Source organism: Alligator mississippiensis, chromosome 11, assembly GCF_030867095.1.
Source record: "Alligator mississippiensis isolate rAllMis1 chromosome 11, rAllMis1, whole genome shotgun sequence".
NCBI lineage: Eukaryota > Metazoa > Chordata > Crocodylia > Alligatoridae > Alligator > Alligator mississippiensis.
The window spans coordinates 6,756,282-6,781,251 of NC_081834.1; the positions used below are offsets into that span (position 1 = coordinate 6,756,282).

The 24,970-nt window shown below is 51.3% G+C and overlaps 1 protein-coding gene across 1 annotated transcript in view; it reads left to right on the forward strand.

Annotated features, from left to right (window-relative positions):
* PCSK6 (proprotein convertase subtilisin/kexin type 6) overlaps positions 1 to 24,970 on the forward strand; it is a 121,398-nt gene that overhangs the window by 34,777 nt on the left and 61,651 nt on the right. Inside the window, exons 3-7 of the mRNA XM_014605922.3 lie at positions 6,204 to 6,314; positions 7,001 to 7,144; positions 9,062 to 9,138; positions 12,303 to 12,391; positions 23,059 to 23,231. Coding sequence (XP_014461408.1) covers positions 6,204 to 6,314; positions 7,001 to 7,144; positions 9,062 to 9,138; positions 12,303 to 12,391; positions 23,059 to 23,231 — 594 coding nt within the window. The remainder of the gene's footprint in view (positions 1 to 6,203; positions 6,315 to 7,000; positions 7,145 to 9,061; positions 9,139 to 12,302; positions 12,392 to 23,058; positions 23,232 to 24,970) is intronic.

Here is a 24,970-nt window from a genome sequence, read left to right on the forward strand (position 1 = left end):
AGGTTATGTGGCCCCCTCCTCCTGCGCGACTGAGCTGTCAGGGGCTGGTGGAGGGACCCGGTCCAAGAGGCATGACCCAGGACAGGTTACAGAGTCCGTGTTGGCATTGAGGAAGCGCATGCACGCAGGCCTTTGGGTGGCAGCCCAGGCTCCCAGACAGCTTCCCCCAACAGCGTTTTGGCAGACGAAGCATTCAGCACCCAAATTGTTCATTGGGAAGGGCAGTCAGAGAGCACGGCTAGGTGCAGACATGCAAAAAGCCAGAGGCAGAATCAGTCTAAGTTACGTGGTTTTCTGCAAGCAGCCAGTTTAGATCGTCTAGATTGTACCGAACAGACCGCACGTTCGCCCTGGTGGGGGGAGCAAATCTTAGACTGGGTTCTGCCATTTTTAAACCAGTCCACATGTGCTGAATTTCTGTTATGGGTATAAACCGATCACTGATACAGGTAAAAGTGGAATGAATGCCTGCACTCGGCCTACGGGGTCAGCTGTGAAATCTGGGGAACCTGGCAGAGCGGTGCGGGACGGAGGGGGTGAGAGCGCTTGGAGCAGCAGCAGCCCCTTTAAGGCTGAAAAATGTTTTGATGTATGACTTGCTCCCTGCCACTAAGTTTTCATCAATTATTAGGGTTTCTTTCAATAAGAAGCTGTAAAGCAGTCTCTGGGATGGAAAGATAGGAGAGTCGGGGCAGGGTGCTGCACCGAGGCTGGAATTAGAGCCTAGTAGTTCAATCTTTGCCAAGGAGCAGAGGTGAGGCTGCTGGGTTTCCTTGTGATCAGACTCCAAAAGAAGAGGAATGAGAATAAATGAAGAGCTGCCTCACCTGAAAATGCCCACTGGCTTGTTCTTTACCATTTAACATGGGGTTTCTACCAGCACGCAGCAGTGAAGCTAGCAAAGTCCTTAAAGACTTTTGGCATGGTACTTTGGTGCGGCCAACTCGTGTCGATCCGGGACTTGAAATAAGCTATTTTACCCTTTTGAGTGCAGCTTATGATCATGGCGACTGGAAATGGTAAAATATAATTTTCAGACCTATAATCTCTTATTCAGAATGCTACATGCGAGTGCAGGATTTGCCTAGCCCTTTGGTAAGATCTTGGAAGGCTCTTTTTAGAAAATAAAGTGCAAGGTAAGATGGCTTGACCTGCCAGCATCGTTTTTAACTCTGATCACTCTTGGAAAACGAGTCACAAAGAATATACACTTTTACAGTAGATATGCATGAAACACATAAAGCATACTGGAACTATTGCAGTACTGTATAAAACAAACCACAGAGTTTTTTCTGCAAAGGCGTCATGAAAATTATATTTTTCTCTGTGAAATACTTTAGCTAAAATATTTTTTGCCCCTCTTTTCAGATTTTTTTCTGTGAAATATTTTGGGGGGGGGGGGGGTTTGGAGAAAATAAAATCCCCAAGGCTGACATTTCTTTTAGTAGTTTAACCATCCAGGCTTGCAAAAATTCAGGTGGGAGGGCAAAAACATTTTGCTTAACTGAAAGTTTGCACCTAATGAGTAAAAACTTTAGTTTTTGACTGCCAAAAAAAAAAAGAAGACGGCGTTTTTGTTTTCTTTTGAAGAAATATATACAAAAAAATCAAAAAGACACAAAGATTTCCATTTTTATGAAAGGCATTTTTTTTATTGGGGGAAATAGTTTGAGGGGAAAATGTTGATTGGGTGCAGTCAGCTGATTTTTAACTCCCAACACGCACCAAAATGCCAGAATATTTATTTAACGTGTTAGAGCGAAAAATGAACATCAACCCCGTTAATGCCATGCATCGCGACGCTCTGTTTCAATGGGTGCTTGTCTCTTCTTTCCCTGTCGGGGAGGGAGCGGTATTCTTTTGGGGAGCGAGTAACGCGCCGCTCGGCTGGGAGGTGCCTGAGTAAAAGAGCAGTTTAAGGAAGAAGAGAACAAGTACAAAGGAAGGATTTCATAGTACATTTATTCCAAGACAGCCACCTTTCTATAATTGCCCTGCAGCACTTTTTATGTGTCATCCTGAGCTAGAACTGGCATTTGACAAATCTCACCCTTTCTGAAATCACATTATATTTGATCCTGCTGGATGTCATGCACCGCTAAAAGCCAACAAATGTCAGAGCAATAGATGTGAAACCCAGCCTAGACCTTCTGCTAGGAAATAGGTCCTGTATAGAGGAGCAAGAGCCGCCTTTTACACCAGGGAGAGGAGAGCTGCTATCTTCAGCTAGAAGGCAGAGCCCTCGGAGCAAAACAGACCGGCCCTCGACTACTGACCGCCTTCGTGTTTCACTTATTAATCGCGGTGCGCAGAAGAGACACGGCGACTTTCATCAGGGCATGGACTCGTAGAAAACATGGCTCAAATCCCTCACTGTGCACCAATAAATCCTCCCTTTTTTTTTTTCCTTCTGCAGCAAAGACTCAGTGAGTCAAGATTAGGAGACTTATTTGCTTGGATGGGCGTGTGTGGCTTTGCGGCCAGCACGCGTGTTTACATGGAAACACAAAGTCATGCACGCATGTAAAAGCCCTCTCATTAAAGACTGAGGAGGCCTGTAGCATGGAGATCGCGATGCGAGGAAGCACGGCGATCCGCCAGAGCGCTAGGTGTATGAATACAGACCTCACATAAAGCTTTGCTTTTCAGAAGTACTGAGTGAGCCTTATGAAAGCAGCCCAGGGCGTGCTCGGATAGAGCTGCTGTGATTTTATCGCCGGCAGATGAAAGAAGAACGGCGGCGGCAGCATTCCTGCTGTTAGAGCAACATATCCTGCAGCCCCGCGCTGCGAGAACTAGTCCTCAAGGCAAAAGGATCAAAGGGGATGCTGCCAGCTCCCAAGTCCCGGGCCCGGAGCTTCCTAAAGTCGCTATTAAAGAACAGAAGGTGGCATCCCGGTTTCCCAGAAATCAGGGCAATGGGGCGAGGGCGCAGCACACACAACAGCTGGGTTAAAGCCCCTGGGGGGTTGTTTTCCATCACTTATTTCATCACTGATTCTGCAGAATTATCTTCACCCTTGGCAAGAAGGAAATATAAGCCCCCGCTTGTCAAAGCATGCAAGCACACAAGCTTGTCCTCCTTCAGCCAGTGGCTTGCCTTTGGTGGGGTTTACGCCAGTGCTGATATGCTTTGCTAAACAGGCGACAGGCTAGCACTCCCTCCAAGGTAAGCCTATCTTCACGTGCATGGCTGAAGCGGGGCTGGAGGTTGCACGTTATGTTACGGTCCAGCGCCCTGCTCTGCCTTTTCTTCAGGGCTGGGTCAGCTTCTCTCTGCCGTTTGGTACCATCCATTGGCCTTCCTATATAAGCTACCCCACACCACACTAAACGCACGATGCAGCCTCTGTCCTGGGACGGCGCTGTCTACCGCTGAAAGCCATTTCATCAAAGGACCTCTCTTGCAACCATCATAGGGCACACGGGACAGTATAAGCCTAGCAGGGACTGCCTTTATTGGTATCTGTGGCTGTCTGCACTCTCCTTGTTACTCTTGTTTGCTGGGCCCACGCTCCATGCTTATGTACATGCAAGTATAAAAACTAATGCAAGTACTGGATCACCATAGATCCAACCCTGGAAATATTCGCTCCTAGGGTACGGGTTTCCTAAGGGAGGTCCTGGCTGCTCTTTAGAGTGGGGTGGCCAGGGGCAGCAGCACACAGCAGGCTGTGGGGGAGACGAGCAGTGTGGTGGCAGATAGGGCAAGGAGCAGAAAGCAGAGCATCAGGTGAGGCAGGGAGCAGAAAGCAGAGCAGTCAGGTAGGCAGGAGAGAGGGATTGGAGTGGCACTTGGGGAGGGTGCAGGGCTGATGTGTGACGTGCCTGCCAGAAAGGTTGGTCCCCCCACTGACTTAGATTAGACGATCCCTTTGCGTATCCCTCCCAAATACCATGGGGAACTGGTTCTTAACCTCACCGGACCCGCCGCACCCCTCATTGGACTCACGGCATCCTTCCCTGTTTTGCGACATGCGTAGCACCCAATTTCAAAACCACATTTAGGTATTGTAGTGCTTACCCCTTTACACAGGGGCTGGGCAGTAGGGGTAGGGGACTGTCCAGGCATGGACAAACCTGAGCCTGGCTTATCTGCTTAGCTTATCTGCTTGTCTCCTCTCACCTCACCTGTCTCCTCACACCTTGTGGCACCCTTCAAAAGATCTGGCAGCACCCCAGGGTGCCCTGGCACCCTGGTTGAGAATCATGGCCTGAAGTCTTACCCATCTGATAAAACACACCACCAGGATTTGAACTTCACCGCAGGCTTAACAGTCTCCAGTGACCATAACCCTTCGTGTAAGGGGGCAAACATCTACTTTTTCAACATCTTTCCCTGTTGCTCTGTGGGGGCAGGCCAACGCTCAGGATCTCAGTATCACACAGTTAGACAGGAATGTGTGGTGTACAGTTGCACATATACACACAAAAATCAGTTGGGCGCGCACACACACAGTCTAGGTGCATACACCCTCACCAAGCGCGCCCATGCATACCTATCACCAATTCAAGTACATACACGCTCTAACGATAATGACACAAAATCATACACAATACACACATACAGACACATATACATACAGGTTAAACACTGACTCAGGTGACAGTATGTGTGTGTGTCTGTGCCTGTGGTACCTGTGCTTGGGGTGCTTGGTAGCTAAAGAGCAAGTGGCATAGATCAGGGGAAAAGGCAGTGGAGATGAAGCAATAGCAGTGGCAGGGAACAGGGGAAAAGGCAGTGAGGATGGGGCAATAGCAGTGGCAGAGATCAGGGGACAAGGCAGTGGAGATGGGGCAATAGCAAAGAAAGAGGGGTTTGCAGGCAGAGAGGAGCTCAGGACGGCTGGAGCCACAGGGCATGGGGCAGGTGTCGGAGGTGGCTGTGAGCCAGAAGCAGGAGAGGGAGAAATGAGACAGAAGTGAGAGGGGCGAGGAGGAGCAGAGATTAGAGCAGGGCTGGAACCGTAATAAAGCAAAACCCAACTCAGGGGTCCAAACAACAGTTTTATTAAATGAACACTGTGCTGTACAGCTTGGTTCCCACACACACTCATGCAAGCACTCCCACACACACTCACACAATGGCAGCAGGAGAAAGAGACTCAGTGGAGGGGCTGGAGTCCAGGGAGGGGAAGAGAAACAGAGTCCGAGTCCTTGGCTAAAGAGAGGGTGGGGTGGGGGTGACAGCTACCTATCCAGGCTGGGAGGGGGTCCTCGATGGCCAGTTGGGGTCTTTCTCCAGCAGGTGTTGTCCAGAGGGGGTCGCCGGCAGGGCTTCTGTGTGGATAGACAGCGTGACATGGAGCAGGTCTGCTCCAGGTGAAGATGTCGTCCCGAGGAGTCAGTCTTCACCACCCCTTTTTATGGGGCAGACTACCTGTGATCTCCTATGGGGAGGGCCTGTCCAGGCAAGGTCAGCCCTGTTCCAGAGGTTTCCAGATGTTCATACTGCTCATGTGCAGCCTTGGCACCACAGGGTTGCCTTGTCTGTCTTTTGTGTCTTGAATGCAGGTTCCAAGGGCTGGGTCGTTGGTCCAGGTATTGGTTTTGATGGTGCGGTGATTTAGTAGGGAGTCCTGCTATCGTTGTATTTCACTCATCCATTCACTCCTTTGTTTCAGGCATTCAAGGAAAACCAATTTACATGGGAGAGGTTACAGAACTGCAGCATACTTACACAACAGGGCACAGGGACAACATGGGAACAAGATGGGAACGGATACTTGACATCACTTTACAGACACAGGCCTAAACCATACAATACTAATATGAAACAATAAAAATCAATGCACAAATGATAGGAATACAATATAATACAATATAAAACAGTAAAAATCAATACTAACATAACAGAACACTATTTACAATGTATAAAAAGGGGCTTATTACAATAATAGTGTACAAGAACTTAGCTTACCTAGTACTACTTGTAATCACTTCTAAGGGATAGAGAGGGCAGAGAGAGAGTCAGAAATGGTTGGGGAAGGGGAGGGAATGTATTTTTAAATAAAAAAAAGAAAAACTGGGGTTTTGCTACATCCGCAGTGAGGTATGCATCCACTGACCGGGGAGAAATGAGTCTGGTGTCTAAATGTAAAGGCCTTTTTTGTGTGCAAAGCTGGTTTGTGTGCTCAGGGTGGCGAGGAGGAGGATGGTGGGATCAGTTGTTCAGCAATAACAGTTTAACTGGGTTTTGGCAGGTGAAATGGATACAACAGCAGGAAGTGAAGAGACGAGTTAAGAGGCACGTGCGAAGTGACCCACACCTCCCAGACTTCAGTGACCCCATGTGGCCCAGTATGTGGTACTTGGTGAGTAGCGTGGATGGACTTTTCCTCCTAGGCAGGTACTTATTTGTTTGACAGAGGCATGACACGGGGTTTATTTAATGGGCTGTTTCATTTGCTGAGCCTGGTTGATAATGAAACCTATTCATTGACACAGACACAGAAGATAACGTGTTTCAGAGCTGTATTTTAAAACTATAAATTCACATACCCCAGGATACAGGAGGAGGTAGGTTTAAATTCTTTGCTGTAATTAGCTGTCCCTTACAGCCATCATTTTATCACGAGCACGAGGAAGAAACGCGGAGCAGCAGGCGAGTGCAAATTCATGTCATTGTAAAAAGGCTGAAACTGTTTATTTGCAATAACACCATTTTTTTTTTTGGTTCATTGAGCGGGTTTTGGCAGGGAGAGTCCTTCATAATAATGGCATGTAATAGAAACGCTGCTTCCTATTCAAAGTTGAAGAACCACTTCTGAAATAGAAGCACCGAAGAGTGCACTGCAGATTCCTGTTCCCTTCGTTCATCGGGTCTGGTTTTATAATCACACAGGTATAACAACTGTACAAACTGGTTGGTCAGCTGTGGAAGGCAACTGTCAGTTGTCTGAGTGCTTTCACAGCATCTCACCTCTGCAGGTGGTACGAGACTTTGGCTTCCCAGGATGCCGGCCTATTAGTGCTGATGCTTTGCTGTTTCCATCTTTAGCACTGCGGGGACACGAGCAGTCGCTGCAGGTCAGACATGAACATCCTAGGAGCCTGGCACAGAGGCTACACCGGGAAGAATGTCGTCGTGACCATCCTTGACGATGGCATCGAGAAAAATCACCCGGATCTCGTACAAAACTACGTAAGTACGGACTGATTTGGGATGTCATATCCAAAGCGGAAGAGTGATGTTTTCTTATTTGCAAAATGGAAGCAGAGGGGTTTTTTTTGAGTAGCTTGATTTCTGAAGACCTTTCATGCATCAGCAGGAAATAACTTACAGCTCCCCAATGAAGTGTTTGGAAACTATTCTGTTTGGGCCGACTAGGAGCCGGGGGTGGGAGATGGCTTATGCCATCATCAGACTCTTGCGAGAGTAAAACCCAGCGGCCTACGGCCAGAGCGAAATGCAGATGCAATGTGAATGATTTTACTCAGCCAGAGTTCAAACCCAGAACGAACCAGGCTCTCTTCAGTTAGCTCTTAAGCGGCCCTGGGAAAGGCTAGCCCTCGAGCCAGGCTCACCGTTCAGCTCAGAGGCTGAACCTGGCTTCCAATCCCCCTTGTCCTTGCTAGGAACTAAGCCTTAGCCTCAATCTTGGCCAGGCACTTTGTCGCATATACACGGACCTTAAACCTTATTGCAGTTCTCCCTGTTATCTCAGATATTAGTTGGGTTGTTAAAAAACCCCATGGAGTGCCAGCCGCTGCTGACTCCGTGCCAAATGCACATGGGCACGATGCTGGGGTGGGAGGGAAATGTCTTTGAGGGGAACTGAACCCGTCAGGGCCAAAGTTTGGTGCTGGGTGTCTCCCCCCACAACAGCTGGCAATGTCCCGAGGCAGTGAGCAGTGCTGAGCTGCCTTCCACCAGGGCTCGGGCCCTCTGCAATGACCTGAGTTATTCTCTCATCCTCGTTCACACCTTTTAAGTGTCTTTGTTTGAAATGAGCTCCATCTTTTCATGGTTTTAGGGCCAGATCCCTTCCTCCCCTGGTCCCTACTTAGACAAACTCCTGCTGGTGTTAGCCATAGGCAACTGGTAGGGGGTGCATGGGGGTGCACGTGCCCCCCCCCGACGGGGCTGGTGCCCCCCGATGGCCGACACTGATGCTGTTGGCAGGGCTGGTGCCCCCCTGACAGGCCCACTGCCATCAGCAGCTTTTGTGGGTGCCCCCCCAGATTCAGGAGGCGCCAGTCACTCGTGCAAGGGAAGATGATGAAGGACTTCAGAGTTCAGCTTCATGTCGGAGTCTGTCAACCTGTGATTTGTCCTGGGCATCCGGCTGAGTGCTGGGATGGGGCTGGACCACGCTGGGACAAGGAGCGGAGAGGCAGGGATGCCTGCAGTGAGGCCCTCCGTGCCCGCTTCAGCTATTTCCCTTGCAGACAGTTTCCCCTCTTGGCCTGTGCGCTCCTGACTGCGGGTCCCGTGTGTTGGGTGTCACCCGGGACGCCAAGAGCCATCCTTCATCTTAAAACAAATACTTGGGACTGAAATGAGAGGAGCCAGGTCACCGCAGCAGCCACCTCCCCATCCTGAGCCCCGAGCGCCCTGTTAGCGCTAACGTGGCGTCTCACCTGGCTCGCAGGCATTTCCTGTAAGTGTTTGATTTGATTTGTGCGGCAAATGCTTCGTGGCCTTGCAGGAAGGCATAATTGGAAAAGCAGGATATATCGAAGAGCGGTCTTTCTGGAGGCCCTTTCTGTCAGCGGGGAGACAGGATTTCAATCCTGAGGAAAGAGCTGCGTGTGTAAGGAAAGCCGGTGGCTCAGCCGCGCCTGCGTTGCACTTGAATGAGGCAGTGTCAGAGCCCCGGAGTGGGGGCCTCTGCCTTTCAGGGCCTGCCCCAGATGTAGGCAAAGGCTTTCCAAGCAAATGCAATGGCAGCTTATGGCATATGCACCCCGCAAGCAGCCATGCCTCGTGGGAGCTGGCTTTGGAGAGAGCTTTCCACCCCGCTTGCTACGGTCATCGAGACTTGCCCTCCGCGGGGTGTGAGTTGGGTCTCTGCCGCGCGCACAGTCGATCTCGCTAACAGCAGCCCGATGTTTTTAGGATCCTCTGGCGAGTTACGACGTCAACGGGAATGACAACGACCCAAGCCCACGCTATGAAGCCAGCAACGAGAACAAGTATGTCATAGGTTTCATTGATCTCACAGACATTAGGGGTGGACGGGATCTCGCGAGATCATCGCGTCCAGCCCCTGTGCAAGGGGCTGGAAGTCAGCGGGGGTCAGATCACCCCAGCGAGATAAGCGTCCAAGCATTTCTTAACGGTGTCCAGAGTAGGTGCTTGCACCACTTCTGGGGGAGTCTGTTCCAGTTGTGCTCAGGGTAACGAACCTGGCACTTGCACAACACCTTCAGGGCACTTGGCCAGCAGGCACGGCAGCTGCCCCTCAGGGGACTGGGGTTATATGAGTGGGGTTGAAGGGAGGGAGGCCTGGGGAGGAGGAGTGACCCATACCAAGGTGCATGCCAGAAGGTGCATGCCAGCCCTTTGTTTAGGCCAGGGATGGTGGCACACGTACCACAAGTGTGCGTGGTACCTGAGCCGGAGGCACTCAGTAAAGAGAAGCACTGGGACGGAGGCAGAAGGGCTCCAGCCTCCATCCAGGTTGGGGAGAGTAGGGGGCAGGCCTGGACCCTGCTGCGAGGGGTGTCACCGCTAAGAGCCAAGATAACCCTTCCCTGACCCAGCAGCTGCTGCTGAATTCAGGGCTTTGGACCCTCACTTGCTACACAGAAGTGCAGTGATTGTGAGGTCAGGGCAGGGTTAATTTGGCTCTTGGAGGTGACACCCCTCTGGCATCAGCATCCTGCCCTCCGCTCTGGAGCTGGAGCCTCCTGTGTCCGTTCTGGGGCAGGGATCAGAGCAGCGCTTGGGGAACGGGAGGCTTGACAAGGTTGGCCAGCGCTGGTTTAAGCTCTTAAACCAATGTGAACAATACAGTGCGACAGGACATGATGACCATTGCCTGACAACAGCCTACATTAAACCATTTTCACAGATGGTGAGTAGCTTAATAGCAGATCTGTCCACTTTGGCTGTCTGCCGTGGTCTGGTGTAGAGAGAGGAACAGCCAGGATGTTTTTTTCTGAGTCGGTGGAGAGACCAAACAATTTTCCCCGTTGAAAAGCAGAGGAGGGGGACTTCTCACAAACCAGCTGATTCCACTGTTACAGCTTCATCTGTCCGCCCTGTCTCACAATAGGTGGAAGCCAAGCCACGATAATTTATCACCAGTTTCATGCAGGGGTAAATCATAGCAGTTTGATTTCAGCAGCTGCAGAATCAGAGTGCACAGATGAAACCCTAACACCAGATCAGCTGGTGAGCACCCATGAGTGGTAATCTCCAGTTTGAAGCAGGATTAACTAACTGTTTGCTGCTCCCTGCCCTGGCAGCTGATTTCGAGGATGGTTTAAGTCATGGGGCTCGCTGCACACTGCCTGTCCTCTCCTGATGTAGTTCTTGGTTTAATGCCACTCGCTGTCCTCCGCCAGCAGTGCTGTGTCTGTCCTCGCTCAGCTCGTAGTGATATAAGGATCTGCTCCAGGGCCCATTTAGGTTGTGTCCTTTCTCTGACGGTAGTAGACACGTCAGAAGAAGGTATCAGACCCCCAGGTAAGTGGCCAGGAGACGTTTTATTTCTCACATCAGGCGTGCTCTTGATCTCTGCTAGTCAGAAGCCAGTGTAAGCCTGGCAGCTTGCAGCTCCTAATCCCTTCCAACATTTTTGGTGCCATTCATTTGGATATTCCTAGCATCCCTCTAAATTTCCAGGCTGTCTGGGGCCTCGCTGACTTCCCCTGGCACTGAACTGCATGGTCTAACTACCCATTTTGTGATGAGTGTTTCCTTTGATCAGTTTGGTATCTGCCTCCTCTTCCATTTCCTTGACTGCTTTTGTTCTCACGCTAGGAGACAGGGATAACAGCAGCCCCCATGTCCTGTCTGCTCGAAACCTTTCATTACTGTATGTCCTTTCATCAGCTTCCATCTCGTGCGTCTCCTCTCAAAGGGAAACAGCACCCATCTTTCTAGTCTCTTTGGTGAGAGGCTTTTTTTTCCCCAGGCTCTTGATCTTTATTCTCATTGTCCTTCTCCAACACCCCGCACCCCTGCCCTGACCTGCCCCCAGCCAAATCCTCTCGGAGATGAGCTGTCCCATATTGCACATAGGATCCTGCCCTCGATGTGCTTAAAACACACAATCCTAACAATTGCCCGGGCTCTCTCAGTTCAGCTCTTCAGCCAGCACCCCTGCTTTTGAGTTAATTATGCTGTAATTGTTGCCTGCAAACATTTGTGAGCAAACAGCAGGGCTCCCCGAATGTGGTAAACCCCATAAATTGCCAGCGAACTTGCTAAATAGCAAGCCCTAGGATCAGTCGCTTTTCTTTCATGTCCCGTGTTGCAAGAAACCTTTATAAAAGGAATAGCTTCACCGGTGAAAACCTAGGGGTCTGTTTCTCCTTTCATCTCACAATAGGCCTCAGATGGGGGGGGGGGGGATCTGCTACAGGCCAATTGGTGCGCAAAGAGGGGTGAATTTGCAGCGTGGTGCTGGGGGATTATAACCGCATGGCTCCTGATGCTGATAATAGGAGCCGTGCGGTGAAATGCCTGAACAAAACACTGCAGCCGTGTCCTCTAGTCTAGCAGGACCAACCAAAAAACTAGTTTTAAGGGTGACCTTACATGAATTCCCTTAACGATACTAATCCTCTAAGCACTTCTCTAATTTAGTGGATTAGATGTCAAAACTTTGACACACTTTTGGAACGTAAATTGAAGTGGGACTTCCACATGGTGGCACATTTGAAAAGGAAACATTCATACAAGAAGCAATTTGCTTTCCCAATAATTTCCTGCATTCCCCTGGCCATTGTTGTGTTGGTTGAATAAGGATCTTTGAGTCTCTTGAGCTGGTGTCTCGAATGAGGATCTTGCAGTCTCTTGAGCGGCTGCCGTCTAGGCCTGTGTTTGTGATCTACCAGAGGGAGTGGGACGTCACAAATGGGTCAGTGTGACATCTCTGCAGGATAGGGACAGCGGAGGAATGGTGGGGCTGAGTCCGTTCCTAGCATCTGACAAAGTAGGTTGATGCCTAGGAAAGCTCACGCCTCTCTGAACCACTTAGTCTGTAAAGTGCAACCCTGCCCTGCCTTCTGCCCGTGATGACTAGGCATGATGTGAGGAAGTTGGGGATCGTGTGCTGCAGGTCCTGCGCTTGCATGCTGGAAATCCTTTCCACGGGGCACACCCTGACGGTACACTCTCTTTTCAGGCATGGCACCCGCTGTGCTGGAGAAGTCGCAGCTTCCGCAAACAACTCCCATTGCATCGTGGGCATAGCGTACAACGCCAAGATCGGAGGTAAGGCTGGCGCTCAGCTCTGGCTTTCTCTCTGCCCGTGGCTCGCTGCTGCATGCCTGTGCCCGTACAGCTGCAGCGTGCGGTGTCTTGAATGAAGAGAGAACTGGCCTTGGCTTTGGAGCAGTGGTCTGTCCTAGGTCTTCTGAATCTGTGAATTGTCGTGATAGATGTCCTGATGTCATCAATGGAGAGTCATTTTTACAAGTCACCTCCCTGCTTTCATCTCACATCTTACATAGAGACCAAGGGGCCTTATTTTCAGGTAGACGTTGTAGCCTGCCTGAGTCCCACTGTGTAGATCCCTTAAAGCCACTTTGAGTGCAGACCTCTGCAGCTGCGCGTGGTAGTTTCCTGGAAGTGTCTCGGTTTCACTGGGAAGTGTTTCCAAGAGACTGAGAGGCCTGCTGCCCTGTAGGGAGGGCACTGGCCTGAGCGGTGGGAGACTAGGTCAACAACTGACTGATTCACTGCGATGTAGTAGACTAAAACTGCTGATCTAGGATTTGAAGTGGGGTCCACCCGCCTGTGGGCCCGCAGCACCAGCACGCAGACATGCACACGCTGATATGGAAATGGAGGCATTGACAGTGTGCTGTTTTCACGAAAGTCATTGGTTTGCCTTTCAGGGCAGAACAGAAACAGGTGCCCTCAACTTTGAACGCTGCTGCAAACTGGGTTTGCCCCTCTCCAACCTCCTCTGCTACCAACCCCTTCTCCAGGGGAGTCGGTAGCAGCAGTGTCGGTGGGAGCAGACACCGCACCCCAGTTCGGATCCAGAATCAGCTCGGAGATTGAGATGTAAATGTAAATCGTTCAGGAGGGTGACTTAGAGACCTGGGGCTCTTTGGATGTTTGCCTCCTAGAGGGAGCTGATGGGAGAAGTCTAGAAACAAAGTTAGGTCTCCGTTTGTCACAGACAGGTTTTGCTGCTGCTCCGTATAGTCTTTCCTATATCATACATTTTGCCATTAGCTTTTCCCTGTGGTTAAGTGTAACCCTGAGCCTACAGGTGCCGACATAGGATCATGCTAGAAGTGCAACAGGTCGCTGTGCTGCAGACCTTTGGGAGGCGACTCGAGTTGGGGCCTGGGCTGTTTTCCTAGTAACTCCCTGCTTCTCGGAGTCCAGCGCTGGAATTGCAGCACCGTGCATAGCACGGGTCTTGCTGCCTGGCTCTCTGCCTAGCTCGGTCTCTGGGCTTAGTCGTTATGGTGGAGTTGGATTTTACTGCCTGCATTGCTATAAAGCGTGGTGATGGGGGCTGGCTGTGTGCTAGCCAAGGGGGTCATGGTATGGGCCAAGGGGGTGGGAAGTGCACGGTCCCCCTGCTCTGCCCCTCTCCTCCTCCCAGGAGAGCATTGCTGGGCTTCTGACTGTCTGAGACCCCACAACACAACCAGCACAGCTTTGTCAGCAGAAATGCTGCCTCTGGGAAAGCTGGTGCAGTGTGATGGGAACATAGTAATGAGCCTGTGCTGGCCATGGGAGAGCTGTCAGGACACTCATAAGGGAAGCCGGGGTGGAGGTATGAGCAGAACGGGGAGAGATCTGGTGTATTCTCATCTTCCTTCCTCCCCTGAATTTCTAACACCCCTCCCTCCTTTCCTGTTCTCCAGATACCCACCACAAATCTATTCCCTTTTCATCTCCTAGAGGAGAAGTGAACAAAGGCAATTCCTTGTGGCCTGGCATGTAGGAGAGGAGGTCACTTGCTCATAGGGAAGCCCAGGCCAGCAGGACAGCTTGCATTGTCCGGTGCTCTCGGGACTCTGGGGCCTGACCCAGGCCCGCTGCTCCTGTCCACTCTCAGGAACACCCTCTGCTAGAGGAATCCTTTCTGCTTCCCCGCATCTCTTCTCCCTTTCCCCACCACCATCCTCCTTTCCTTGCTCCCTTTGCAGGCTGGCCTGCTGAGACAATTTGAGCATTTTGCACTATGGGGAGGGCACGTGGGTAAAAAAATTCCTGCCCTTGTCATAGGGGTTGATTGCTTGCAGGGGGAGGGAAGGATGGGAGCACCCGGGGCTCAGGCCCTGCTCCTTCTGGACAGTCAGCTCATGCCTAGATGGGCTGCTTTCTCCATCACACTGTGCTCATCTACACGTTCAGTTAATGCCATTTGAACGCGCGCCTGGGAGCAAAAAACTCCAAAGTAATATTTGTGTGCAGCACACGCAGCCCAGTCAGAGCAGCCCAGGCTGGCACAGGTCCTGCGGGTCAGCCTGCCAGCCCAGTGCTGCTCCCACTGGGCTCCACGTGATGTAGAGCAGCTGGCTGGGGCACAGGGTGCTTCAGCCCAGGGGCTGCCTACTGATTAGCCCTGCACTGAAGCACCCTGTGCCCCAGCCAGCCAGGGCAGCATCTCTATGTATGCTGCTGTGCATGAAAAACTCCACGGCAGTTTAGTACTTGTATTGACAGGTACTACCCTGCTGCAGAGCTTTTTCATTTCGTGCGCCCTAATAGGGAGGTTTACTGTGCAGTTCATTAGGCAGCTGTGCAGTAAGGTCTTGTGTAGATGTGCCCACTGAGATGCAAGCTAGTAGAGCAGGTCGTCCTGCTCTTCCACGAGCTCTGCTAGAGGGTAGGTTAACCTGACCGCTCGCGAGCCTGGCTGGAGCAGGGAATTTCATGGCCTGAGGATCAGCCTCTGCTCTCCAACTGCCGAGGCCGCTGGGTTATTAATTACATTGAAGTTATTTTTTTTTTAAGGAACTTGAGTTTCCATCTAAGCAAATGTCTAAGTCCATAACTGAGAGCAACTGATTTCTATCAACTCCATGCATATGAGTGCACGGAAAATAAGCTTCCAACCCCCCTGACCTGGGCACTGTTGTATTACAAATTATAAATCCTAGGGAAGTAAATTAATCTCCATCAGTAAATTGGATTCTTGATGCCAATTAGAATCACAAAGCTCATTTGCATTAGCATCTCCATTAACCAATTTCAACTTGGAGCAATTAAGACCAAAGACTAAGGATCGACCCAGCCTGGAACTTTATAGCTGCAGTGGCCGTGAGACATGGATCAGGGGTCAGTGAGATGAAGTTAACTTGCCTGAGTTTGCAGATGGGACACTGCACAGGCTGGGATGGCCATAGATTGCTGGGTATTTTTATGGGCAGCTATGTACTAGGAAATGACTTTGCAAAGCAGTTTGCCAGCAGGGCGTAGCCCACCTCGGTAGCAGAGACAGGACCTGAGCAGGGCTGCTCCTAGCAGCAGGTACAAGCTTCTCAGTCAGCCTAACTCCCACTGCCATAGTTTGGACTATGATCCAGGCAGATGTGGCCTTGGCGGGAGCCCACGTACGAGCATCCTCAGGACTAAAACCTGCAGAATAGACGTCACTCCAGCCATGGCTGCTGTGGCTGGGCAAGTGGCAGATGGCAGAGCGCACACACTGAGATGGGTCTGTCTGCAGGTGGAGGGTCACTGAGCTTCTTCCTCTGCCAGCCCACCCAGGGGAGGTGGTTGCAGGGGCTGTTAGTGAGACAGTGACAAGACGGCCATCAGCCACGCACCCATGGGACTAGGCTGAGCCCAGCCCTGGTTTTCCATTTTGTTCACGTGAACCGCTGAGGAAAAGAGCTGACCGACCGATACCATCTCTCTCTGTATCATGCCATCAGCTTATGCTCCTCTCCAAACGCTTCAGCCAAGTTCTTTCTCTTCCTCCACTTCGAGGTTGGCTTGCTGAGTGCTACCCTGAAGGGGTTACTGGAGATTTAAACCAGTTGAGACCTTGCTTTTCCTAGCACCTCTCTGCTGAAGCCTGCTCCATGCTAGAGCGCTTGGTTGCCAGCATGGGGCTTTTCCCTGCAAGACATAAGTTCCCCCTTTCCCCAGTTCCCAGAATGGGTGCTTGCAATAAATTGGTCTCGAGTGCTTTGGAAATACTAAGTCTGTCTGGTGGAGGGTGTGGACGTGCCTGCGTGTTACACCATCTCATGTCTTGGTGTGTCAGCGCAGGGACGGGAAGGCAGATGGTTATTTTGGAAGCTCGGAGGTCTGTGCAAGCCTGGGGCATCTGCTCACACTTCTCAGCTCAGGGTAGCTCCGTTTTGCAGAGCAGACCGCAGTGAGAGGAGCCAGGGCTGTTAGGATGAACGGCTGTCGGGTGCAGGTTGGCTGGTGCAAGTCTTGTGCTTCCAATTGCTGCAGTGGTGAACAGGATCAGACCCTGGAAGCATGAATCCTGTATGTGGAGTATATTCCCCATCCCAGCCACAGAGGCAGGGATTATTTGTCAGCTTTATATTAATACATCGCTCTCTTTTTCATTTGATTTCTTTAATGAGCGCCTTGATGTGGCTGTCTGTCGGGGGACCAGGGAGGCTTTGTTGAACCAAATGATAAAACAAGACAGACAGCTGGAGGTCGTGGGGTTTAGGCAACTCTTTAAACCTAAGCGGTATAGAGCGCCCGACTGTGGAACAGAATGTGCCGCGGCTGCGGCGCAAGCGATGGGAGATGGATTACTAAAATAAACTCGCGATTAATGAGCAAAACTTGTCGGGGAAGCCTATTTGTCACACTCAGAAAGCTACAATCTAATTTTACTTGCTGCTCTTCATTGCTCTTGCATTGCTTTTTCATTTGCTGTAGGCAAAATACATTACTGCTCAATAAACAAAAAGTGGTCCTGGCGTACCTTCTTCCTCCCTCCCCCTCCCGGCGCCGAGAGCTTTGTGCAGCCTGTGATGATGTTCTGAGGCTTTTATTGATTGCTGGGTGGGAAATAGCAGACTTATTTCCCTCCCCCACATACCCCTCTTTTATTTCACTTTGCTTTCCTTCTCTAGACCCTGTTATCCACACGTGGATGTGTTTGCCAGCTCTTTCCGAGCTAAGTTTGGGTTGCCGTGCAGTGAGTCTTAGTGCTGGCCTCCGGACAGGAGCAAAGGAAGCAAAGGAAAGGGAGAAGTTTACAGCTGATTTTTAAAGACGGCTCTCAGGGTGTGAATACTGCCAGCACCCCGCTGCTCTTTGTAGCTCAGCCTCCGAATACCTCTGTAGGGCCTGGAGGTACCATCGTCCCTGCTTTGGAAGGAGAGCTGAAGCACAGAGAGGCTGCGACTCACCTAAGGTCATGCAGGACGTTTGGGGCTGAGGGTCGGGAATGAAACCCTGGTCTTCTGAGACCCAGGACCATGCTTTATTCTCCAGACCATCCTTTAAAGTCCTGCAGGATCCCCAGAGCTGGTTCCCGGTCACTAGAGGTGGCCTTGACCTTCCCACCAGCAGAGACTGTAGCAAAGGTTGTGCTCTGAGATCTTAGCCAAGAGCCAAGGTCAGAGTGGGTTGATGACTCTTTCTCTCTCTGCTTTGCCCCTAATGCACACGTGGCTTTTACTGCTTTGAAGGATGACATTACTAAGTGTTTTCTTTTAAGGATGAAGAATGGGCAGGATGTGGTAATAACGAGCCTCAAATACTATTTGTCAGCTCCTGCTAGATGACGGTGTGCTGGTGACTGATTAGCTGAAATAACCTTGCTGCCTCTAAATATCACACGCTCACGTAGCAAGTGCAAAACCCATCCCCTGGCAGCCACCCCTTGCCCGTGCTGTTGAGGAAACACAAAACCTTGCAGTAAAAATGCAGCCGTGACATCAGGTTTCATTTTTTTTTTCCACTTGTTCTCTTCAGTTTCTTTAGTGCGCTTCCCTATGAAAGGGAGGGTTTATGAAAGACTTTGCTCCTTTGCTCTGTGTTGTAAGGTTCTGGCAGGGGGGCTGCCCTGGGAAAGATCGATTCGAGGTAGTCTGGACAACAGTCCAGTCTACCACTGTAATTAAATCTGCATGTGTTTTGTTTAAGAAAAAGATCATGCGGAGACGGAAACGCTTCTTATAACCCAGCTGGTTCCAAGGGCACGAACATGATGCGCTGCCACGGAGCAGCCCTGCAAAGCTCAAGCGAGCCTGCCTTCAGGAGGCCTGCCTGAATTGGCGTGGCCCTCTCATCGGGATGGGACCAAACCCTTTGAAGCAGTATCTTCCATTTATCAATACCCCGCAGATGGCCCAGCCCCGGGCAGCACGTAAGCCCATGCTTTGCTTCAAGTCATTGGTGTAAGCATTTTCCTGACTGGGACTGCTGGGCAGTCAGGGTTGACTGGTCCAACGCCAGCCTGTCCTGGCTCCAGACCTCCTCTTCCCCAGCCTGCCTTGGGAGCGGTGGCTTCTGTCATGACACTCGTACTTTGCAGGGCCTGTGGTTGCTTTCCTCATTTGTTGACATGGCCATGTCCTCATCCAGACCTGCTCGCTCTGCCTGCGGCTGCACGAAGAGCCCCACGGCGGGACAGGAGCACTGGGTCAGTGAGTGCAGATGCAGCTCTGCCCACAAAGCTTGCCGGGAAGCACCAGTGCCTGCGACAGAGCCGCTCTGCCAGGGTAAAGTGCAGGCACCAGGGACTTTTGGGGGCACAGGTGACCCCTGTAGCATGCCCATGGCCTCTGTAGCAATTGGGCTTTGTGCTGCAGCCCCTTTCAGCAGACTCCTGTTGTGTTTCAAGGTCAGAAAGCCCTGCTGGCAGTACAGTCTTAGCTGAAGCCTTCTCTCCTCTTTCTCCTTACCTGCCTGCCCTTCCTTGCATTGGCAGCTCCTTGCATTTTGGCTGCTTGTGGCTGCAATGTGACGGCCCTTCTCAGCCCCCTCTGTGTTGGCTTGTTAGGACAGTGCCAGGACTGGGTCTCAAGGGCTCTGTGGCCAGGCCTTGCTAGAAGGGCAGCATGGGGTTGATGGCAGGCGAGTCCCTTGTCTTTTGTAGCTACAGTCCTGAAAATAAAGACATTAAAAGCACCCCTTGCAGTTCTCTGTGGGGTCCCCTGGGCCTGCCGTGCAGGACCTGAGCATCCTAGCTCCCTCCCTGCACACAGATGCAGCCCTCTCCACCCCTGCCTATGCCAGGCTCCCACTGGCAGTAACTATACATACTTCCCTCTAGCTGTTCCCTTAGTAGCTGAGGTATACGAGTCCCTTGCCCTTGGGGGGGATGCAGCCTGGGCTCATTCTCTTTAATCAAAGCAGATCCCTGTGATGCAAAATAAAATCTAAGAGTCATTGCAACAACTTGTTAATCCAGAAGCTGCTTCATGCTGCCACATCCCCCATGCACGGTGCTGTCACACTGCCAGGTCCTGCTGTCACTCAAGCAAGCCCCTCGCTTGCCTCCTGCACTCTAGGACCACATCCCTGAGGGCAGAGAGAGATGGGTAAGGCCTGCTTGCAGAAGCAGCCGCCCGCCGTGTTTTGCGTGGAATCATCATTAAGGGCAGGGGGACCGTGACACCATCTCGTCGGCCGTGGAGAGCGCTGGCTGCTAGATGTCATGTGGACAATGCTGTATTAAGCCTAAAGGCTTTGGATGAAAATGTTCTATTTTTGGGAGACTGGATGTGGGCAAAGGACAGGGGAGACCAAACTGCTTTCAGCCGCTTGCCCTGGCAGAGAGCTGGTTAGTAGGCTGTGCCCAGCGATCCCAGGTGAACCACACCTCGGGCTGCAGAGAGGGATGGGGGCAGTATTTCTTCCCAAACTCTCATCTGGCCATTGGCATGTGGCCTCTGCATGGGAGCAAAGCACATTGCTTGGGCATCTCGGCACGCCCCTGGAGCACAGACCCACTCTGTCCCGTGCCCTGCCGGCAGCTGGGCTTAATGTCTGGTTCTTCGAGAGCTGGCGATAAGCAGAAGCAAACATACAAACACCCTCTCCTCTGATAATACATCATGATCTAGCCCAGTGGTGCTCAGCTTTGGGCCCTGGAAGCTACGTCATCTCCCCACGGGCCTGGAAATTTGGCGGCAGGCAGGGGACCAGTAGCAGCATAGTTGCTTGCAGAGCCACAGCAATTAATGCTGCCGCCACTCCTACCCTACCAAGTTTCCAGACCTGGGCTGGATGATTTGGCCCCACACATGGGGCCTCTGCAGCCAGATCCAGGGCATAGGATTGGGCTGGCATGCTGGGTTGTGACCAGCCCCGTACCGGATCTGGCCTGCGGACCAACCCTGTGCTACTCATTTGGCTCACAGGCCCGAGTGGCTGAGCACTGCCCATTCACCAGTTGTGCAGCGGGCAAAAAAATCCTTCCTAATGCTAGGGACTGTGTGACAATCTTAGTTTCCCCTTCAAAGGGACAATTACCAGCCGTCCTGCTTGTGCAAAGATGCAGAGAGCGTGTCCTATAGGCAGAGAACCCAGGAGACAAAGAAAAGACTCCTAGATATGCTGCTTTTTAAAAACCTCATGATTTTTTTATGCCAGCTTCACAATATTTGGAGGCCCGACCCATGACTGCTTGAGCAGCAGGGGTTTCCTTCACACTATGCTTGCTTGAATAGCATTGCTTACCCAGTAAGCTGAATTTGTGCCTCAGAGGGCACGTCCCATTTGCAGGGCCCCTGGGAAACCGTGCACGGAGGCAGGCCGCCTGGCTCCATGGGTCTTTGACGCTAGAGATTCAGTGGCAGAGTTCGACACTTGCAGTCTTGTCATGAGCCAGGAGCAGCCTCCGCCGCATCTTATTAAATCGTCTCTTTCCAGCTCATTCCCCTTTCTCATCTGTTTTCCCATCGGGCGTTTGCAGGCAAGGTGCCTTGTGCTGTCGAGGGAAGAGGCAGACAAGCTTTCTCTCTCAAGATTGATGCGAATGCTTCACGTGGCTGGAAAAGCCACATCACAGAAGAAGCTGTCCGAGCTCTGTCACTTCTCTAATTGAATTAGTTTTCACAGCCTCAGCGGTTCCCTGTTCCACCGCCCGGGCCCCTTGTGTATCAGCGGGATGAGCTGTTCGTACCGCTCCACCTCGGGGAGGCAAGCGGGGCAGACTTAAAGGATGATGGAGAGCTAGAGTTAAATGGTTCCCTCATACCTACCTTTTTCCACCCTCTTAGCATGACTGTTGTGATTTCAGGCTATCAGAGGCAATTCTGCTGTCCTGCAGCTTCCCTCTGGGTGCTGACACTTTGCTCGGGGCCAGCTGAGCTGTGCGTGCGGGGAGACGGCGAACGCTTGCTTATCCTTCTGTGTTTCGGATACACAGGGCATGTCTACGCATGCTTTTACACGCGCCTAAACTTAATGCACATTTGCCTAATGCACATTAAGGTGATTTAGGCGCACGTCTACATGTGCACACGCTAAGGCGCATTAATGCAGTGTGCGGACTGACTTGGGACTAAAGTTAGTAGTCCCAAGCCAGTTGACATACAGTGTTAATGCGCCTTAATGAGTCTATATGTGCATTAAGGTGCTTTAGCTATTCATGCTTAAATTTGATACCTGCATGGGCGACTGGTGCCTCCCGAGTCTGGGGGGCACCAGATCACTGACTTAGGTGGGGGGGGTCCCTAGCGGATGATCACCAACCTGGGGGTGGGGAGCAGTGGCCGATCGCTGAGCCCAACATCACCAGCAGCAAAACGGGAAGTGCACCTCTGCCGGCACTTGTGGTTTCGTGGCTGACGTTTTCAGGGGGTGCACATGCACCTGCTACGCGTCGCAATGGATACCTGCTTTTGCAGGTATCAAATTTAGGTGTGGATAGCTTAAAAACACCCTTTTTAAGGCACATTAAGGGCACACACATGTAGACCTGTGCCCTTAATGCACCTTAAAAATGGTTAATGTGCCTTAAATTGGCACGTGTAGATGTGCCCAGTGTTGGGTTTTGTTTCATCCCCTCTCCCCCTTCTCGTTTTCATCCCTTTTTTGTTCAGTAATAACATTCCCTCTCTCTCTTCCTGGAGATCTGGATCTGGCTGTAAATTTCCAAAGTCATCCAAGGGGTTGAGATGTTTGAAAATCTCATACTTGAGCCTTCAAAAAACACTTCTCCTATACTTAAGTGTCCTGTAAAGTTTTGAACCCCCCCCATGTCACATTGCTTACTGTAGGAGTAACCCCTTCCTTCTCATTTATCGTCTGACAAATAAATTGAGCTCTTCTTCCTTTGCGAAGAAGTCAGTTTGTTCCTGATGAGACACCGCCGTGCTGCATCATTTCGGTGCGTGGAGCAAACAGCTCTACATCAAGCGCGTGAGCTGACATGCCAAGTCTGTTCCCGATACACTCTAAGCCTAGGCTTTTTTTTTGGGTGAGCATTTAGGAAACAGGCTAATATCTTCCAGGTGTAAAAACGAATGCTTTGATTCACTATAATTGTAAAGGGAACAAGAGAAAGTTGAACACGGAGCATTTAGAGCTGAACGAATCTTAAAGGCGCAGTATCTCCGGCAGCTGCGAGACTCGCAGTAGCAAGCAGGGCAACTTTGGGAGCGTGGTTGGTTCTCGGTGTCGGGGAAGCGCCGATGGACTCTGAAGTCGTCCACTGTGTGAATCCTGCTTCTGTGCCTGAACGCCCCGAGAGCTCCAAATGAAGTATAATTTTAATTCCTTTCCATCATTTGCAATTAAATCCTCAACAGAGAGCGAGGAGGAGAGAGAAGTGAGAGAGGGAAAGGTTTCCAAAATAGCTTAAGAACTCAGGCAGCAGAGCTCATTAGAGCAGACACAGTGGCATTGTTTTAAGCTATTCAAGACATTACAAGCCTTTCAGTTCTCAGCAGCCGCTAACAAAGGCCTTTGATTGCAATCCTTCCACTTTCATAGAAGCCATTAAGCCCTAATGTCTAATGTTTTTGTGCTTTTAGGCATTCGTATGTTAGATGGAGATGTAACAGATGTTGTCGAAGCGAAGTCGCTTGGCATCAGACCCGATCACATTGACATTTACAGCGCGAGCTGGGGGCCAGATGATGATGGGAAGACAGTTGATGGACCCGGTCCGTTGGCCAGACAGGCTTTTGAGCATGGCATTAAAAAGGTGTGACTCTTTGAGTGCCTTGGAGACGCTCGGGTTTGGTTTTTTTGTTGGGGTTTTTTTTTTGCCCTTTTGCTCCCTGTGAAGTTGAAGTGTGTTGTGTGCATGTGTGCGAGAGAGAGGCGGGGAGGAGGGTAGCTTGGGCAGAACTGAGATGAAAAGCACCCGAAGACTGGAGAGGGGAGAGTGTTGTTATGAGGTGGGAACAAAAATCCCCAAGCCCTGCTGGCAGCAAAACTTCCCTCATTGCCCTCGCCCGGGGAGCTTTCCCGGAGGAGACTCATGTCTGTTTTCCCCTCGTGTAGGCTGAGCCAGGGCGATGCCATTGTCGAGAGCTCGAGCTGGCGTCTAGCTACGACCACCCAGGGCCTTGCATCTGCCACGCGAATCCCTTTAGTCCTGCCCCCGGCACACGCTCACATCTGCAGTTTGGAGACATTCATATTGCTGGGTCAGCTGATGTGGCTTGTGGATAAAAGAGCGGGCGTGCTCGCAGACCCACTCCCCGGCAGCAGGAAACTCCATTTTTGATGCTTACCATTGCAGCTGCTCTGGGCATGTTCTTCCCACGTTCAGGCTTTCCCCGTGCACGGATCGGTATCAGCATAAATCAGGACAACCCCGTTGCTTCGGGCTGGGAGGATCCCTGAGGAAAGAGGCCAGCCTTCACCTCGCAGCAGGCTCGGGGGCTGTGGCTCCAGTGAGGGAGGTTCATCCCAAGGTCTAATTCCAAATTGTAACTGGAAGCTGGGTTAAGAAATCGAATGCGTTGCAAGGGAGAGGATATTTTATTACTGCTGTTTAATTAGATTTATTTTCCCAGGGGTCGGGGGTAGGATGTCTATCTTCCTGTTGTTGCACTAAGGATGAGCCACCTACTCCCTCCCTGCCCCAGCTCATTGTCCCCTCACCCTCGAGTCTTACATGACAGCAGACAACCGGCGCTGCCAGTTTGCGGGTGCAAGGAGGTTCAGTACTCCCAAGCCAGGTCATGGGGCTGGCTGGTGTTGGGATTGCTGTTGTGGCATTGTGTCCCTTCTCTCTCTCTTGCCTCCCACGGGTCAGTGTCCTCCATCTTGGCATTGGGCATCAAGACCTGCAGGTTTGTGCAGGGCACCTCAGCGGATACGTCTGCAAGGCATGAGGGCAAGCTGCTGCCTGACCCCCTGTCCTCTCTGATAGCAATCAGAGCATGCCCTGGAGCATGGGGATGGCTCATCCCTTTCCCATAACCCTGCAGATGGCTCATCCCTTTCCCATAACCCTGGCTAGTGTGACAGCAAGCCCCTCTCATGTAATGGTCTCATTCTTTCTTGTCTTTAATCTTACCAAGCTCCTAATATTTATCCTCAGTGGCTTTGACAGGTTAGTCCTACCCTGCTTAAAGGAGTGCCCTTTGTCCATCTCAAATTTGTTCCCATCTAAATTCGTTGGGTGACCTCTGGCAGGGAGTAGACAGGACCTTCCAGCTGTCCGTCCCTGTCCCCTTTCTCTCTGTACCGACCCTCCCTGCCCAGCCTCGCTACCCGTCTGGAATATTCCTGTTTGGGCTGCATCTCTTTGGAGCCGGCGTGGCCCAAATGCAATGCATTACTGAAGGTCAGTTTGGTGGTTGCTTTACAGTGTCCTTGTACTTCTCTGTTCCCTCTCTGATTGCTGATACAACCTACCACCATAGCTGGTGTTTCAGTAGCTTCTCTGCACTGTATGCAGCAGTCAGGTCTTCTCAGCCATGTCTACAT